Here is an 18,788-nt window from a genome sequence, read left to right on the forward strand (position 1 = left end):
AGATGGATAGATCGAATTCACAAATGAAGAGATACTGAATCGAATTGGCGAGAGGAGATTGATTTGGCTAAATTTGACGAGAATAAGGAGATTGATTTGGCTAAATTTGACGAGAATAAGAGATAGAATGATAGGACACATCTCAAGACACCCAGGACTTGTTCTGTTGGTTTTTGAAGGAAGTGTAGGTGGTAAGAACAATAGGGGTAGACCAAGGTATGAATATGATAAGCAGATTAGATTAGATATAGGATGCTGTAGTTACGTGGAAATGGAAAGGTTAGCACAGGATAGGGTGGCATGCAAAGCTGCATCAAACCCATCTAGGGACTGATGACTCAAACACACAACACACAAGGCAGACTCATAACATCTCCTGTTTTTTCACTCTTGAGTTTATTAGATAAAAGTTAATATGGACCAAAATAGACCAAAATGGTCCAAATATAGCCATATAGCATCATTTGTAATGTGTTCAAGGTGAGAGATTGCCATCGAGCATACCTTTTGGACTTCTTCTTCTTCCTCTTATTTTCATGTTTCCAGCTTCCTGGGATAAGTTGTGAATCAAGGGCCTCCATCGTTCCCTGTGTCTCTACCACTCCTTTCATTTCTTAAGTACATCTTCTAGTTTTCCTCCTCTCTTCCCTTGCACTCCCTCACTGTATTTGCCCATTTCAGAGCTTTCCATACTAGCCCCATTCCCAGCCTAATTGACAAATCAGGAATTTTACCTTTACAAATAAGATGGCAGCAGATACTCCTCACGAATGCTGTCAAAATTCATGAAATGCTGCAGCATCCAGATTATTAATGCATTTTTAGTTTCCGATACCACCAGAGGTACCAAAGCCGGCTGAATGCTACACAACCAGTAGGGATTCAGATTGATAGCTTGTGTCATGAATTAGGTGTGCCTATTGGCGGTTGTTTTGAGCGGACCCATAGCAAAGTACCTCCAGGGCTATTTCCACGGCCAGATATATGGCTAGATCTGCTTCATTGATCCCAGATGAACACAGACGCCTCTGTTCAGTGGAAATATTTCCAGGACTTTGTTCACCAGTATCTGGATGCATGGCATGTCTTTATGGATGGTTCTAAGATTGAGGAAAATGTAGGATGCCCTTTCCTCTCCGATAATATTAGAACCACGATCTTGCTTCGTAATGTCTCTAGTGTGTATCCTGCAGAACTTTTCACCATCTTAGAAGCTCTACAGTTTGCTCTGGGTGACAAAAGAGACCACTTTCTTGTATGTACTGATAAGTTCTCTGCAGTCTGTCGACGTCTGTTTCCCCACAACACCCACTGGTGCGGCTGATTAATGTCCTTCTAGCCAGGTTGTGTGGTGCTGGCACCAGAATCACTTTTGTGTGGCTCCCAAGCCACATTGGGATTGCAGGAAATGAACTTGTGGATAAAGCTGCAAAAGAAATAGCACTTTTACCACCTAGACCTATAAATGTACATGCTATGGATATTTATTCTCAGCTATGTTGAACCATCTTGGCATCCTGGAAATCGGAGTGGCTAGCTATCTGAACTCCCAACAAGCTGAGAGCAATTAAGAAGACAACTGCCGTGTGGTGGTCCTCTTTCCAGCTTTCATGGAAAGAGGTGATCTGGCCGATGACAGGAATACTGCCGATCTTGTCATTTGCTTTATGTGAGAGAGGATTAATCACGGCTTCTAAATGTCAAAGTTTTCAGTGTCCTTTTCAACTTAAATATTAAATTTATTTTTTTAATTCCTCTGTTTAGATTTTTTAAAATGTTATTTTCATTCTGGTTCTACTTAATTTGTACAGAGAGAATGGTTACCTAGTTGTATTTCCTCTTAAAACAACCACCACCACTATCACCACCACCACTAGTGCTCATCTCTTTTGGCGTTGTCCTCTTGGCTTCTTTCCTGTTCACTTTTCCGTAAATACCTCTTTTGGCACATTGCTTTGGAACATTTGGTCCCACAGAATACGCCTTGTTTCTTGTATTCATTTTTCCAATTTCCTCGGCTATATTTCCATCTTTTTAAAACTTTCTTTTTACAAGTTACTTTACGTCGCACCGACACAGATAGGTCTTGTGGCAACGATGGGAGAGGAAGGGGCTAGGAGTGAGAAGGAAGCAGCCATGGCCTGAATTAAGATACAGGCCCAGCATTTGCCTGGTGTAAAAATGGGAAACCGCAGAACATCCAAATTTTGACTTGCACTGAATTTCAACAACACACGCTTGCTTCATGAATTTTATCTGTAATTCATGTCTTGCCTTAGCTTGATTTTGACTGATGATGGTCTCTAGCGAGACTGAAACTAGTTTCATGAAATATATGTAGCTGTTTTAAGGTTACAATAAATAGTATTGAATAGGTGGAAACCTTTAGCTTTTGTTTTACATTATGCAGCTATCGAGCCCCATATCTTTTTATCTTCTCTGATCACACTTTCCAAGCACTTGGAACCTTTGACCACTTCCAGAATTTTTCCATTCTGTTTTTATATTTCCCCTTCCTTCCTTCCTTCCTTCCTTCCTTCCTTCCTTCCTTCCTTTCCTTCCTTCCTTCCTTCCTTCCTTTCCTTCCTTCCTTCCTCCCCACATTTTTCTGTCTCTTGGTGCCATACATCTACTGTACTTGTTTTTTCATCCTCACCTCATATCACTGTATAGTCTGGAAACAACAAGGCTTTTGTTGCCTCACTTCTCAGTCTCGGTTTAGTGGTCTCATGAATTCCATCCATGACTATTATGAATACTATGGCGTGCAGGGGGAACTATTGGACTGTTGCTCATAATCATTTCATTTCTACAGATTGGTGCTTGGTTAGAGTGCAGGTTTCAAGACTGTATGTTATGATAAGTAGAAAGAAACTGTTATAAATTTTTGGTTTGGGTTTTATAGGGATTTAGGCATTCCATAGAAGTTTGTACAATCCATGGTAAAGCTGTGCTTCTTTTTGAACTCTTGCTGGTGATCTGCACATGGCAGTGATTATTTCCTTTGACCAACTTTGTTATATATGAAAAGTTCCTTATATTCTAGTTTATCCCGTCCAAGGTTTGTTGTTGTTATTATCCTAGCAAGGGAGACACCTCTCAAGTTTGTTTGACTGCTGGATGGATGTGCAGTTTGCTGGTTGAACTTAAAGAATTTGTTTCAAACCATTCTAAAGGGACCTGCAAGGAAACTCCTCAATAACTATTTTGAAATGCAGTGTTTTAAATTTTTAAAATGATTTTAGAATGTTTATTTGTTATTTATGTGCTGTGTATTTTGGAATATGTTTCTTTACAAGCTAAAGATGTTGCCAATGAGGGATGAAACATGTACTTTTAATCTAAATTAGTTGAAAATGCATTTCTTTTATAAATAGAATATCTGGTATTGAAAAGGGTGGACTCTTCTCAATTATTGACTTGAGTATTTTACATCAATACAGGTATTAAAAATGTTCATTACATGCAACAGACTAATTTCTTCAAACATTATCTTGTTAAACTGAACTCTGGCAACTTTTGTGAATCATTTACATGCTTTGTTCCTCTATAACAAGGCTATGGACCTTTTTCAATATCCAGGAAAAACAAAGATGATATATTTTCCTTTTCCCCAATGTTTCTCCGTGACTTGCTTCGTAATTGCCTAGTTACTGGCTTTCTTCATTTTCTTTAGACCATTTTCATCCTCTGACCACGCTGTTGAAGTCTCATCATTACTACTACATACGAAGGTTGTTCACATGCAGGTGGTTGACGGTGTCACACACATTGCGCCATCGCACAGTTCTATTCTATTGGGGACAGATCTGGTAGCCTGGAGGCGTAGCAATGGTGTCCACACCTTGTAGAGCCTGTTGGGTGATGAGAGCAGTATGAGCATGGGCATTGTGTTACTGCATAATCGTATTTGGTACACTATAATAAGTATGGAAGGAAATGGAGCCGCAGAATCTCATTGATACATCTTCATACTTTTCAGCAAATGCAAGAGGTGATTAGGAGTCATATCTGATTGCACTCAGACCTGTCTGGGATTTATGGCATTGAAAAATCAGTGCTGAATTATTGTTTTGTCCTCCATGGCACCAAACCCTGAATCAGCCATCATCGGCGTTAATAGAGGAGTGGGACTCAACAAAGAAAACAGTGCTTCACCATTCCTGCATCCAGTTGCAACATGAAGATAGCCAGTCACCAGGCAATCATGAAGTAAGTACTGACATAATTAAGTAGCTGGATTTCAATGTCTGCAGTGGTTATATGGTGTAATAAATACCATTTGGAAAGAATAAGTAATTCCAGAAGACTGGACAAAGGGCACCGCTGTAGTACTATCATAGAAAGAAAATAGATGGAAATGTAGTAACTATTGGAGCATTACATTTTTCATTTCATGGGCTGAAGATTATAGAGAACAACTAAGAGCTATTGTTAAACCTCGGCTTGAAGGAGAATAGCAGGGCAACACTAAATAAAATTTTTGCAGTTAGAAAATCATGGAAAATCTTTTGGGGAAAGGAAAAGATATCATCTTTGTTTTTCCTGGACAATGAAAAAAAAGGCCTATGTTGGTGTACACAGGAGCAAAGAGTGAAAATTGATAAAATGAATTTGGCAACATTCATAAAAAATATGATGGAAGTACTTCAGAAAAATTGCCAGAGTTCAGTCCGAATAGGCAATGATTGAACAAATTGGTTTGTATCTAGTAATGGATACAACAAGACAGTGCTTTATCCCCATTATTATTCATAATTGTGAAAAGAATCACATAGTAGACCAGTGGAGGCTAATGTAAATCTCTTGCTTTTCCAGATGATGTAGTAATTTGGGGCAATACAAGTGGAAATACTGTACATTAGAAATTGAATTAGAATGGTGTGTGCAAAGAGTTTGACTTAGGTCAGTCCAAAACAGTGGTGCTGTCACTCAGTTGTGAAAGAAGAGAACAAGCATCAGCTTGGATGAGGAAGGAAAAAAAACAAAAGAAAATAAGGACCTTTTGAAATATCAGCAGATACTCAGTGTCATGCAGAGATCACCAGCAGAGTCCAGATAAGAGCTCAAGTTTACCATGGAGTGCAAATACTACTATGGGAGGCCTAAATCCCAATAAAATACAAACTAAAAATTATGCGTTTCTTCATACTTATAAGCATATACACCCTTGAAACCAATGCACTAACCAACAGAGATATTGCCAGTCATCAAGCTGTAGAAATGAAATATTTATGAACAATAGAAATACAGTCCAAGCTGCAAGAAGTAGGGAGGAAGAAATAATCCAAAGTCAAATGGTCTGCAGTATGATGAGAGTTTTAATGACTCAATGTAACTTGCATTGTTAGATGGAAAATGGTACATGTGTAAGATTTTTATCATATTAAAACAAGTTCCTCTTTTTTACTTTTGCCATCAACTGTGATCTGTTGCAAATGAACCCTTCTGACGCGTGTGAAGAGAGTACTCCCTTTTCCAGATATGAAGATATTGTTGATGCTCTCCTCAAACATGGTGCACGCATTGATGTAGAGGCTCGCATGTGCTGGCCTGGTCCGCACAACCAGAATTGTGAGGAACGGAGCAAGTATCGTGTACATGATGAGGTGGTTGCTGACCGTTCCAGTGATAAGCTCCAGAGTTCCATTTTTTATGCAATTGATGGAGACCAGGTATGTAGCAACCTAAATAGTTTGCAATTCTTTTATGGGAGAGATTTTGGTTGGGGTGTTGTCATTATGCCTTGAAATCTTTTTAGCTGAATCAAATCTGTTTAATATCTTCTATATATGTAATTTATTATTTATTTACCAGTTTCTTTCATTTACACGTTCTTTCTCCCTTTGTAATAGACTTTTGTTTTAAACTGAGAAAAATATTCTGTTTATATCAAGTTTATCGTACAGTACATACACAAGTATAGCAGAAGCATGAGTAAAGAGAGGCATTAAGTTTATGTAATGTTCTGTAATAGAACTTCTTGAACTGTACATACATTCAAAGTACGCTAGTTTATTTATATTGATATCATTTAATTGCAGAATGGAAAAATCTTTTGAAATAAGTTGGCAATATTGTTTTTTCTGTCGAGATGATAAAATATTAATGTACATACGTTAATACTTTAATACTTGGTGTGACATGAGTTAGGCCTACCATGCAATTTCAACTGCCACCGGATATTGAATGTGTTGCTATTTTTACAGAAAAGACTGTAACTATTTTATATTGCAGAAGTTTTACCTTTTGGGACTACTTCCCTACTTCTTCCTGATACGTTTCTGCTTATGCAGGTCGTTCACAGAGCCTCTTCCAATCTTCTCTTTTTTCCTCACATTCTATCGTTCATCACTGTCTGCCACTGTAATCCTCTCCGATTTACGTCATCCTCCACCGGATCCCTCCATCTTGTTCGTGGTCTTTCAATTGGTCTTCTTCCAGATTCTGTCCATTTCAGAGCTCTTCTTGGTAATCTTTCTTGTCCCATTCTTTTGACAAGGCTGAACCATTTCAATCTATTTCACTCCATAGTTTCTTTTATAGGGTTGATCTGTAGCGTGTTTCATATGGTTTCATTTCTTATCTTGTCCCTCCTTTTTACCCAAGATCCCTCGCCCACGAACCTACTACGCTGGCGTAGCAGAGGGAGAGGTGATATTCCCACGTGGCGCGTCCCAGGTGGCGGATAGGGGGGTCCTAATCGGCTTGCCGGCAGACTTGAGGGAAATAAAATACCTCTCGTGGACCAAACACACAACCCCCTGTGGGCGGGGGATGCAGACGAAGAATACAACCATGGTATCCCCTGCCTGTCGTAAGAGGCGACTAAAAGGGGCGACCAAGGGATGATCGGATTAGAACCGTGAAACTACTTGTGATTAGTACCACCACGCGGGGAACACCATGGGTCGCTGTTACTTGTGCATAGTACCACTATGTTCGGTGCCAAATAGGTTTGTGATTAGTAGCAATCAGGAGCACCGTGCGGTCAGGCTTTTACGGTACCTGTGATTAGTAGCACTATATGAGCGACACCAGGGTTCTGGCTTGCCTATGATTAGTACCCACTATATAAAGAACACCATGGGATAGTACAAGTCCTTGTGGTTAGTACACTTAGGTGATGAAAACTATAACTTTGCGTTGCCTGTAAATGGCGCCGCTATGTGTGAAACACCATAGGTCTGTATTACATATGTGAATTTCATTACCTGTGAGTAGTACCAGAATGTGTGGAATACCGCGAGTCTACGATACTTTTGATTAGTACCGCACCATGTCAAATACCATGGTTCTATTGTCCAAGCGATAAGTACCATTATGAGGGGCCGATGACCTATATTTTGCACCCCTTTAGCTTGCAAGCATCCTTAATTCAGTATTGAGCTATAGAAGCAGTCCCTTGGTCAGTAATACTATTGTTCTCTGTCAATTTCTGAGACTGAGGCATTGCGGGTCGGCTCCACTGATTGTTTTAACTTCATATCCATCCGTTCATTTTTTGTCCTCACGCTTTGAATTCTGGTCAGTGGAGGATTTTGGATTTTTATTTTGTCATTGCATTTCGTCTCATATCGTACCATTAGGGGCCGATGACCTCGATGTTAGGCCCCTTGAAACAACAAGCATCATCATCACATCATCATCAGATCCCTCGCAGAAAGCGCCTCTCTGTCGCTTGCAATCTACTCAGATTTTTTTTGTCTAAGTCCAACATTCTGATCCATAGGTCAATATTGGCAAATAATTAAAATGAAAATCTACACACAGCCTGTTTCCAGTCATTCGACCGGGTCAGGATTGGAACGAATGAAGCTCCCCCATCTAGCGGCAAGGATAGGAATTGTGCCAGCTGCCGAAGCCTGTCACACTCCTCCGGGACAATGATTAATGAATGACAGATGAAATGAATGATATTGGAGAGTGTTGCTGGAATGAAATATGACAGGAAAAACCAAAGTATTCAGAGGAAAACCTGTCCCGCTTCTGCTTTGTCCAGCACAAATGTCACCTGGAGTAACTGGGATTTGAACCACGGAACCTAGCAGTGAGAGGCCGATGCGCTATCTGTTCACATTCTATATCAAACCATTTCTCTCTTCTCTCTGGCTGTTTGTATCCTATCACCTTTTCTACAGTGTCCTTAATGGGCTCCTTAACCCCTCAGCTCCGACCTCTATACGTGGTATAGACTCTCTTTTCTTCCGTAGCCGCCGACCTCTATACGTCGTATAGACCCATACATGGTTTCGCATTTACGGCTATAGCACGAAGAGTTTTCGAGTTATGCATATGCAGATTGTTTTGTTTCCAAAAAGACATTTTCGGGTTTATCAGTGTTGTAAATAAGAATTAATAATCGTTAAAATGACGTTGTTTTTGCAAGGATAAGTATTTGTCAAGTAAGTCTGAGCACTAATCTCTGCTTTTTTAAAAGTCTGTTTGTTTCATTCTTTCCTACAGAATAAAATAAAGAAGTGATATTCTGAGAAGTTTGTCTTTTCGCGTGATCTTCTTTGCTCTAATTTTACATTAAGAGTGCGGTTTATTTATTATATTTGTCTTCATTTCTCAGCTAGTAGTATTTTCGTAACTCTCTGCGAGCGCACTGTGTAGGCATGAGTTAGTGCTGCTTTCTGTCATACGATACGAGAACCAGTTGTTCAAGGTATATATCTCGTTTGAAAGAAGATGTCTCGACCTATTATCTGAAATAGTATCGAGTTAGTTTTTTCGTTATAAATGTTATTCCCCTCATTCAGTTTCATCCTGCTCTTTTCGGTCTCGCTGCAGCTTCACAGTCCGTGTGACGCGCCGCGCTCAATGGCTAGCTCCAGCCGTGGTTTGACTGACAGTAACGTGCTTGAAATATTGTATAATTCAGATTAAAGTTTAGTCGGAAGTAGTAGTGACAGTATTAGCAGCAGTGATAATGAAATAGATAATGTGGCTGTAGCGGATCCAGTGGTAAATGATGAGAGTGACGATGGGGAGGAACCAGTAATGGAAATTTCGTGTGGGAGGCTATGGATAATTATACAGGTCAAAAGGAAGTTTTCAACAGTGAATTCTGATTCCTGAATTCTCTAATAATATTCAGAAAAGTCACAGGGACAAACATTGAGCAGTTATCTTATCGGGTTCAGCTGATGGAAGGTTTGTTTACAAAATACGCTTGCTCGGGTGGGGAACTAAATATTCTAGGCCGACGTGCATCAGATAATACAGTTCCAAGGTTGCAGGAAAGACATTTTATTAGGAAATTAGCACCCAAGATTGAGAAATACAAACCTCAGAGATGTTGCATCGTATGTTCAAAACACGGCGAAAAGAAGACGTCGGTGTACTGCTGCGAGGAGTGTGACTTGGGTCTCTGTCTTGAAGAGTGCTTCGAACTCTATCATATGAAGCTAAATTACTAAGGAAATGTGAAACAATTATGTAATTATCTGCATGTACATAGTTCTATCATACGGAATTCCAAATTTCGTAAATATCGGGCTACTCCTATACCTGTAGTAACGCTTGAAGTGAATCAATGTATTTTAGTCGCGCGTAGTTGAAATCTCATCCGGCCGCGGCCTAGGAAGCTCTTTAAATGGCTGCGACGCTGAGGGGTTAATACTTCTCCAATGTTCATTTATATTTTCTGTTACATTAAGATCTGTCAATAGTTTCCTTTCTAAAGTTGTTGAGAATTTATCTGCTATCTTCTTGTCTTTGATTAATTTCTGTCCATCATATTTCTGTGCTCTTCCTGTTCTGCTATTCTTAATTCTGCATATGTGTTGCTTATAGGATGCCTTAACTAGAAAGTGATCCGAGTCTATGTCGGCACCTCTGTAGGACCTTACATATTGGATATCACTTCCATGTCTCACATCTATTATTATGTGATCAATCTGGTTCCTAGTGAAGCCATCTGGTGATCGCCACATAACCTTGTGTATATCCTTTCTAGCGAATCTTGTACTAGTCACTATCATTCGTCTGCTTGCAGCAAAGTATACCAGCCGTATTCCATTCTCATTACATTTTTCATGTAGGCTGTTGCATCCTATAATAGACCGAAGTTCTTCTTCCCTTCCAATTTTAACATTCATATAACCTAGTATGATTTTAACACCATGTCTAGGCACTGCATCGTATTCCTTCTCTAGTTGTTCATAGAATACATCCTTCTGACTTTCTTCATCTCTTCAGTAGGGGCATGTCCACATAGAAATGTTGTCTTGACAAATTTGCCCCTTAGCTGTATGGAACTTAGCCTCTCATATCCTGGCTTAAAATGCATCACTGCATTCACTATTTCATTACTCACTATGAACCCTGTTCCAAATGTGTTTTTATCATGACCACTATAAAAGATAGTAAAATCTTTCTGTTTCAATATATCTGCACCTGTCCACTGTACTTCATGGATTGCTACAATGTTCATGCTATATTTTTTCATTACTTCTACCAAGTTATCCAGAGCTCCTGCCCTATAGAGGCTTAACACATTCCATGTTTTGATATTCAGCTCATTGTCCTGTACATGCAAGAATTGTCTTCATTGATCCATCTGGTTATCTTGTAATTGGGATTTCGTGACTATTAGTTTTTCCGTTGTGAAGTCGTCAGCCCCACGCACAACTTTCTGGGGGGGGGACTGCACCTCTCAGCACTCTGGATTGCTGCCCATTAACATCGGGGTGGGTCCCCTAGCCTTTGTAGGTCCCCATACATACTGCAGGGCAGTAGTTGGTAACCAAGGATTCTTCTGCCTTTTCTGCCGTTGGGATGTTGCCAGCCATCCTCCTCCACCTTCCTAGCCATTGACCCTCAGTTGAATATTTATTCAGCCACCACTAACATGTGAAACAGACGCTGTTGGGGCACCGCCATTGACATGTGGGACCGTCATGCCCTTTATTGCCTTAAGATGTTTTCTGGCTGTTATTTTTACGGCTTTAAGCCAACCCTCATCCTTTATCTGGGCTTGAGACTGCCAACAGCAACTACTGAGCTTCCTCAATCCACCCAGTAGGTACTGCAGGCAGAATGATGTTTGTATAATGCTAAATATCTTGAAATTTCAATCACCGATTGATTTTGATGGAAAATATTCATCATCATCATCATCATCATCATCATCATCGATTCTCCATTCCAGCAGGCATGGTTTGGGAGCAAAATAGCCTCTTCCATAATCTTATCCTGCCATCACTTGTCTTCCAATATCTTCTCCCATTCCAGGCTCCTCCTAGCCATGTCCTTTTGCAACTGTTTTTACCCTTTCCTTCTCTTTGCCTGTAGGTCTTTTTTTCTGGTACTTCTTGTTCAAAATAGGCTTTAGATGTTTGGGTTGATGCCATGCTCATAAGGTGATGAAACCAAGTCAACCTTGGCTGATGTCAAGTACGCTTCATTGCAGCCGTATTTGGAGGTGGACTGAATCATTTCTGATTGTATTCCATCTGGTCTTTCGTATACTTGATCTGAGGAAATGATTCTGTCTCACCTGATCCTTTTGTATACTTGACCAGAGGAACATTATCTCTGTTCCAAATCTTCTGTAGCTGTTGTCCCTTCTTATCAGGGTATCAGTTTCTGTTCCGTAGATTAGGATGGGAAGCAGGTAGGATTTATACAATGAAACTTTAACTTCCTGTGGGTAGCTTTTGTCACATAGAAGCTGTGACACGCAGGGTCTCCCATATAAACTAAGACCGTCCAAGTGGCGTTTTTACTCTCCAATACGTAAGCTGCAGTATTGGAGACACACGCATAGTTCTTGACATTGCAAGCAGCATGCATGTGTTTAACCTCACAAGCATCAATCGCCAGTCCGGAGTCTCAGCTGTTAACATGGTGAGACATTTATATTTGCAACACCATATTTTCGTATGTAAAAGTTATTTTAAGGACGAGTCAGCTTGACGGGTACGCAATGTATTTGTTCAGCAATTCCCTGGTAAAGTGCCACCTTCACAAGCGTTGATTCACATAATTATAAATTAATTTGGAACTACTGACTCAGTGCTCAATAAAAAACATGCATGCACAGAAACAGTTTTAACAGAGGAAAAGCTTGGTGACATTAGTGCAAATCTTGAATGGTCACCCAATAAATTACTCACAAAATTAGCACAACAAGTAGAGGTTTCAATTTCTTCTGCACACAGAGCTACAAAGCTGTTACAGATCGAACCGTACAGGTTTACACGGACCCATTGTTTAAAACCTGCTGATGCAGCCACAAGAGTGAGATATTGTGAGTGGTATCTTGCATCATCGAATGATCGTTCATTTGACCCACAACTTGTGTTCTTTTCGGATGAGGCCTGGTTTCATCTTAATGGTCGTGTGAACAGCCATAACTTCTGCTATTGAGTGCAGAAAATCCTAATGGTGTTTATGAAGTCCCTCATAATGATAGGCAGATTGTTGTTTGGTGTGCATTTAGTGCAAGATGAATAATTGGGCCTTTTTTTTGACGACAGTAAATGCAGAGAGGTACCAAGATGACAGTTTGACACTGTTCTTCCATCATTCAACGGAAGAAGAAAAATCACTTGGGTGATTTCAAGATTCAGCCCTTGCACGTACAGCAGAAGATTCCTTTCTTACAATATCAGAAGGCCGGGCTGAGTGGCTCAGACGGTTGAGGTGCTGGCCTTCTGACCCCCAACTTGGCAGGTTCAATCCTGGCTCAGTCCAGTGGTATTTGAAGCTGCTCAAATACATCAGCTTCGGGTTGGTGGATTTACTGACACCTTAAAGAACTCCTGTGGAGCAAAATTCCGGTACTTCGGCGTCTCCAAAAACCGTAAAAATTTAGTTAGTGGGATGTAAATCCAATAACATTACAATCTCAGAAATGTTTGAAGACACAGTGATCAGCGCTGGTCTATTTCCCCCTCGTTCTCCAGATCTGACATTGTGTGTTTTTTACTTGTAGGGTAAACTGAAAGACAGAGTATATAATACAAATCCTCACACATTGGAGGAACTTAAAGAAAACATTTCAAATGAAATCGGAAACATTACAGTGACAGAACTCACTCGTATCATCCTCAGTCAAAGTGAATTAGCAGGTGTTATTTCCTAGTAATATATATCAAACGTTGTGTTAAAGTGTGCAAACATAGTCTGAAAGTATTTAAAGTGAAAGTGTCTCCTGTCGTGACCATATTTTTATCAGTTCATTAAAATATTCCATTGTGAAACAAGATGACCAGGAGCAACAAGCGCAACAGCAAGGAAGCAAACGGTAGTGTCAACATCGTGGAAGAGACCATCTCGAGAATCCTGAATGAGACTCTTAGTTCAGGTAAGTTTCTGGACAGAATTATAGAGGCAATATCGGAGCGAGTGACCACAGTTGTCGTAAAGGAACTAGAGAAATCTCCCTAGTTCGATGCTGAACTTGTAGCGGATTTGAAGAACAAACTTGAGTGTCGGGACAAGGAAATCCAGGCACTTAGGTCAGAATTCGAAGCTAGAAGCAACTCTCTAACAATATAGTAGGAGAAAGAACCTTAGAATCTTTGGAGTGCAGGAGAGCTCACAAGAAAATACTGACGAACTTGCCGTAAACATCTTCAGAGATATAGGCGTGCATATAAATATCAATGATATTGAGAAGTCACCGTGTTGGGCCTAAATTAATAGGGAAAACTTGGCCTATCGTTGTCAAGTTTACTTCCTATCGTACATGACAAGAAGTATTCCGTAACAAAAGGAGACTGAAGGGCACTCATGTTACCATCCGTGAAGATCTCACATCTGCTAGACTCTCCATACTGAAGGCCGCCATTCACCGTTTCCATGTAAGCAACTGTTGGACTGCAGACGGTGATATCATCATTAAGAGACCCGATGGGGGCAAAGTGTGTATTAACCGGCTGTGTGACTTACCGGAGGATAGAGATAGCAACTAAACGGACAATTCACTTGACTGTTCTGATCTCTATTTACTGTATTTCATTTTATTTAAATACCACCTTGGTGTCATTTAATTAGATTAGCTCACTGTAGTTAGATTATTTCATGCACATAATTATTAAATTTTCATAAGGTGGCTACAAGAACTAATGGGTCACTCTCCTCTGACAGTACCAGACATTCCTTCCCAGCCACAATCCCTTTCAAGGTCTCACTCACCCCTCCACACTCCACAAACAGAACACGACCTTGTGACAACTGTCCACTGACCCCTCCTGGAATTAGCCCCCTTTCTTCTCTCTTAACTAGAGACCTGCTCCAAGCTAAAGTTTCTCTTTCCCTAAATGTCTCCATAATGCTCATCTAAATGTACATTCATTGTCTACCCATTTCCACAAACTTAAAGAACTTGTCCCGGATGTATTTGATGTTTGCCTTGTCACTGAAACCTAGCTTCATGATTTGATCCCTTCGAAGACTTTCAACATACCTGACTACTGTTTACTTTGGAACGACAGAGCAGGAAAGAGGGGAGGAGGCGTGGCTGTGATAGTCAAAACCAGTTTAATGCCTAGGATAATTGCATGTTCAGATAGCGAATACAATAGATGACCCGAGTTCCTGCTCTTGAAAATAATCATAGCCCATCAGAAATGTGCTGTCTGTGTGGTGTACAAGCCACCTGCTATTGGACATTTGGAGCACGTAGAGAACGCATTGTTACGCGTACTCCCGCAATATGAACATGTAATTGTCATGGGCGACTTTAACACAGACACCGGAAACAACAATGCCGAATGTCGGCAGCTTATAAGCATGACTACGTCTTGCGATGTGAGCATTTTGCAAACACTCACTATTCACCACACCGTCATGTCACACACGACAATCGACTTAATGATTGTCAAGAATACAAAGTACAAAGTACTACAACATCTGTACCAGGAATTTCAGCTCATGACCTACTATACATATCCTACTCCTTAAAGACCCAAAAGACAAAACCAGGGACTATTACATTCAGAGATCTCTCTAAAATTGACTACAGTATGTTCACTGAAGACACACTAAATGTTCCATAGCATCATATACTGACAGTTGACGACATTGGCATTAAAGTAAACATATTTAAGGAATATCTGACAGCGCTCTATGATCGACACACCCCGCCGAGAACAGTATGGGTAACACGAGCCGCAGCACCTTGGCTAAACCTGGAGCTAAAGGAGTTAATAGCAAGACGAGATGCCGCACATAGAAAGTTTAAGCGACAACCGACACAAGACAATTTTGATGCATTTAAATGGCTACGAAATAAAACATTGCAGGCAGTACACAACGCTAGAATTAGACATGCACATACCCTGCTAAAAGACCTGCTATGGGTTGGAAAGAATTAAGACACATGGGAATAGGTAAACAAAGAGACGATCATCCTATTGACATATCCCTGGACTCCCTCAATACATATTTTACCACTCCCGGACATACCAATGACAGAGAAAAATTCTACTTTTCCCATGTGACACCCTTGCAAATTAAACAAGAATAAAATCAAAGTCCAAAGGGATAGACAACATTGAAATGGAACTTATTAAGACAATAATTGACATAATTTTACCTACTATAACTCACATCTTTAATCATTCACTAATGACTGGTGCGTATCCCTCCTTATGGAAATCTGCCGTTGTCATCCCGCTCTCTAAAAAATCACCGCCTGAAGACTTAACCGACTATAGAACTGTGAGCATATTATCGGTCCTTTCAAAAGCCCTAGAATTCATTGTACACCAACAAGTCTCCAACTACTTGCGAACATACGATATTCTTGACGAACACCAGTGTGGTTTTCGACGTAACCTTAGCACTAGTACTCCACTACTTAAGGTTACAGATGACATTCGCAATGCGATGGACAAAGGACAAGTTACCATCCTAGCTCTTCTTGACTTCTCTAAACCTTTTGACTCAGTTGACATAGACATACTACTTTCCAAACTATGCAAACTCCAGTTCTCGACAAACAGTCTTCAGTGGATGAATTCATACCTCCGCGGTCGTCTGCAGTGTGTAAGAAATAACAATAATGAATATTCATTCTGGCGATCCGTAGAGGTTGGTGTTCCACAGGGGTCTGTCCTAGGACCGCTGCCATTTTCTTTCTATATCAATGATATTACGTCATCGGTAAACAACTGCAGACACCACATGTATGCTGACGATATACAATTATACTTGTACTGTGAACCGGAAAGACTAACCGATGAAATTAAAAATTTCAATAGAGACTTACAAGAAATCTGTAACTGGACTGATATGCATCGACTTAGATTAAATAATGTAAAATCTCAAGCTATAATAATTTTACATCTTTGGCTTTGTTCAAAAACCATAGGCAACTTCACTTTACCAAAACTCTACCTACAAAATTCACCCATTGATTACAGTGAATCTGTCAAAGATCTCGGTGTTATGATAGACGAACATCTTTCTTGGAAGCAGCAGGTTACCAGCATTTCCAGGAAAGTATTTGCGACACTTAACTCACTTAGAAGATTCCGCTACATATTTTCTCGAGTAAAAGAACGCCTCATTTGCACTCTGGTATTACCACATTTCCACTACTGTGACACCGTGTACAACGACCTGACTGCTACTCTTAACAACAAACTACAGCACACGCAAAACATCTGTATATGTGACCTACGTTACTTTGACCATGTTACACCTGCCTACGATGAACTCGGTTGGCTAAAACTCAAACAGCGCCGTTATCTTCATGCGTTATGCCTTCTTCATCGAATACTCTCCTCATGCTCGCCTCCCTACTTGTACAGTCAATTTCACCACCTCTCATCCAATCACCGTTTCGGAACACGGTCAAAATCTGATACAACACTCTTATCCATTCCTCCTCACCACACCACACAATAGACAAACTCATTTGTTATTTCTTCGGCACAACAATTGAATATACTACCCGTCTCTGTCAGAGGAGCCACACCTGCTAGTTTTAGGCAACTTTGTCACTGCTACCTACTAAGTAATGTTATGGAAATATTGTAGTTTTAGCCTTCCTCAAACTATAGACTTTATATAATCTTACTGTTATTACCAAGGTCAATAGAAATTAGCTAATCATGTCATAATTGTGTAAATAATCATCTTCATCATCATCATCATTCTCCTATTTTTTTCCTTTTAAAAAAAATCAAAATATTGTATTGTTTAATAGTTAAAAGATGTTTTGATTGTAAGTGTATTTATTTTAATTTTGCACATGTAGATACTGTATTTTCTGGTTAGATGGAAGAGAGGGCCTAATGGCCTTAATCTTGCCAGACAAAATAAATCCATTGTATTGTATCAGCCAGAATGTGATTACCAGATACGATGTGTGTATAACCCAGGAAGGATGACACTTCTATCATCTTTTATAAGGTAAGATTTTATATTAGATCGTATACATGCTTAAAGCAGGGCGGTCGCACAGGACGTAAGTTTGGCTGAGACAACTGCTATAGCACAAAGTACAAACACTGCGCATTTGTTCTTAGTCTATATGGGAGACCGTATGAAATTACAGAAGTTTGCAGACACTTGAACCCTGTTGTTAATTTCTTGGGTTAATCTGGTGTCTACTCACAAATTGGTGCTAAGATATTTAAAATAATGTATTATTTTAATGCCGTGCTCTCTGCCCATCAACAAGCATACAGTTTTTGTTACAAATGCGATTTTATTTTGGTGTAAATAAATATCACATGAGATATGCTCACTTGCATAAAACCACTTTATTGTCGCTACGTCTAATCCTTAACAACACAGTTATACACAAATACACAACACTACACTACATATTAATGGAAACACAATGAAGTAATTCACGTTCGATTCTGTCAAGTACAGATATCAACAAGTTCTCACACTGGTTTTACTCTTCACCATCACACAGTCAATTCTAAAAAGATCAACAGTTCACATACTGATTATTCACTTTGCCATCACAAGGCAAGACTGACTACTCTTTCACTCAAGTCGATTTTGAAAAGTACAGATATCAACCAATTCCTCAGCTCACTGTTACTATTGCTCTAACCCACACTCTACATTCTCTTATTGCACTGTCTCTCTGACCGACCGGCCGACCTCCCGGCCTGTCAGCTCGATATATATACTGTTCGACAAACAGTCCAGGAATATTGACTTCTGGAAATGTTCTTGCAGCACTCTAAATGGAACACATCCAAACATAAAATGAACAATCATTCGACTGGCCTCTCGATTGGAGTAGATCAAACTCAAATGTTCAATTACGGTTTATAATTGCATATGGACAAGTCTATAACATTCCTAATGTTTCTGCATGTATCTGGATAATAAATCATTACTGTAAGTTTCCAGAAATCTCCATATGTATCAGAATGATAATGGATTATACCCAATATATGAATATTACAGAGTTTTTCTACAGTTTTTGACTACACAGATTTTGAGGTTATACAAATGTACAATACATATTTACAGAATATAGTTGTACTTAACATTTGATAAAAGATAATTAAAATATGTTAAACATAATAATTGAAGGTTTTATAAGAGTTAGGTTATGTGTAGGATGGCATAAATACAACATTGTTCGGTTGATCCATCCGTCCCTCTATTCCTCCCTTACCCCTGATTAGCCACTCATGTTTCATCTCTCTCCTCAGCCTATACATCAATTAGTGTCTCAGTTTCCATAGCATGGGAACATTACTTGTACTTCTAACATATTAGGCAGTGTATTCTCTTTTTTCTGGGTCCCGGGCATACATTTCATTTGGCTTGCTCCACATTTTCTTTTATTGTCC

At 39.7% G+C, this 18,788-nt stretch overlaps 1 protein-coding gene across 6 annotated transcripts in view; it reads left to right on the forward strand.

Moving 5' to 3' along the window:
* Nucleotides 1-18,788, forward strand: part of LOC136856920 (ankyrin-3) — a 221,714-nt gene that overhangs the window by 143,773 nt on the left and 59,153 nt on the right. For 5 of the 6 annotated variants that reach the window (XM_067135174.2, XM_067135175.2, XM_067135177.2 and 2 more), the window contains one exon: nt 5,483-5,675. In XM_067135174.2, the coding sequence (XP_066991275.1) occupies nt 5,483-5,675 (193 nt within the window). Of the gene's footprint in view, nt 1-4,088; nt 4,213-5,482; nt 5,676-18,788 lie in introns of those variants that run through there. The other variant, XM_067135179.2, reaches the window with a different exon arrangement.

Source organism: Anabrus simplex, chromosome 1 (genome assembly GCF_040414725.1).
Source record: "Anabrus simplex isolate iqAnaSimp1 chromosome 1, ASM4041472v1, whole genome shotgun sequence".
NCBI classification, from domain to species: domain Eukaryota; kingdom Metazoa; phylum Arthropoda; class Insecta; order Orthoptera; family Tettigoniidae; genus Anabrus; species Anabrus simplex.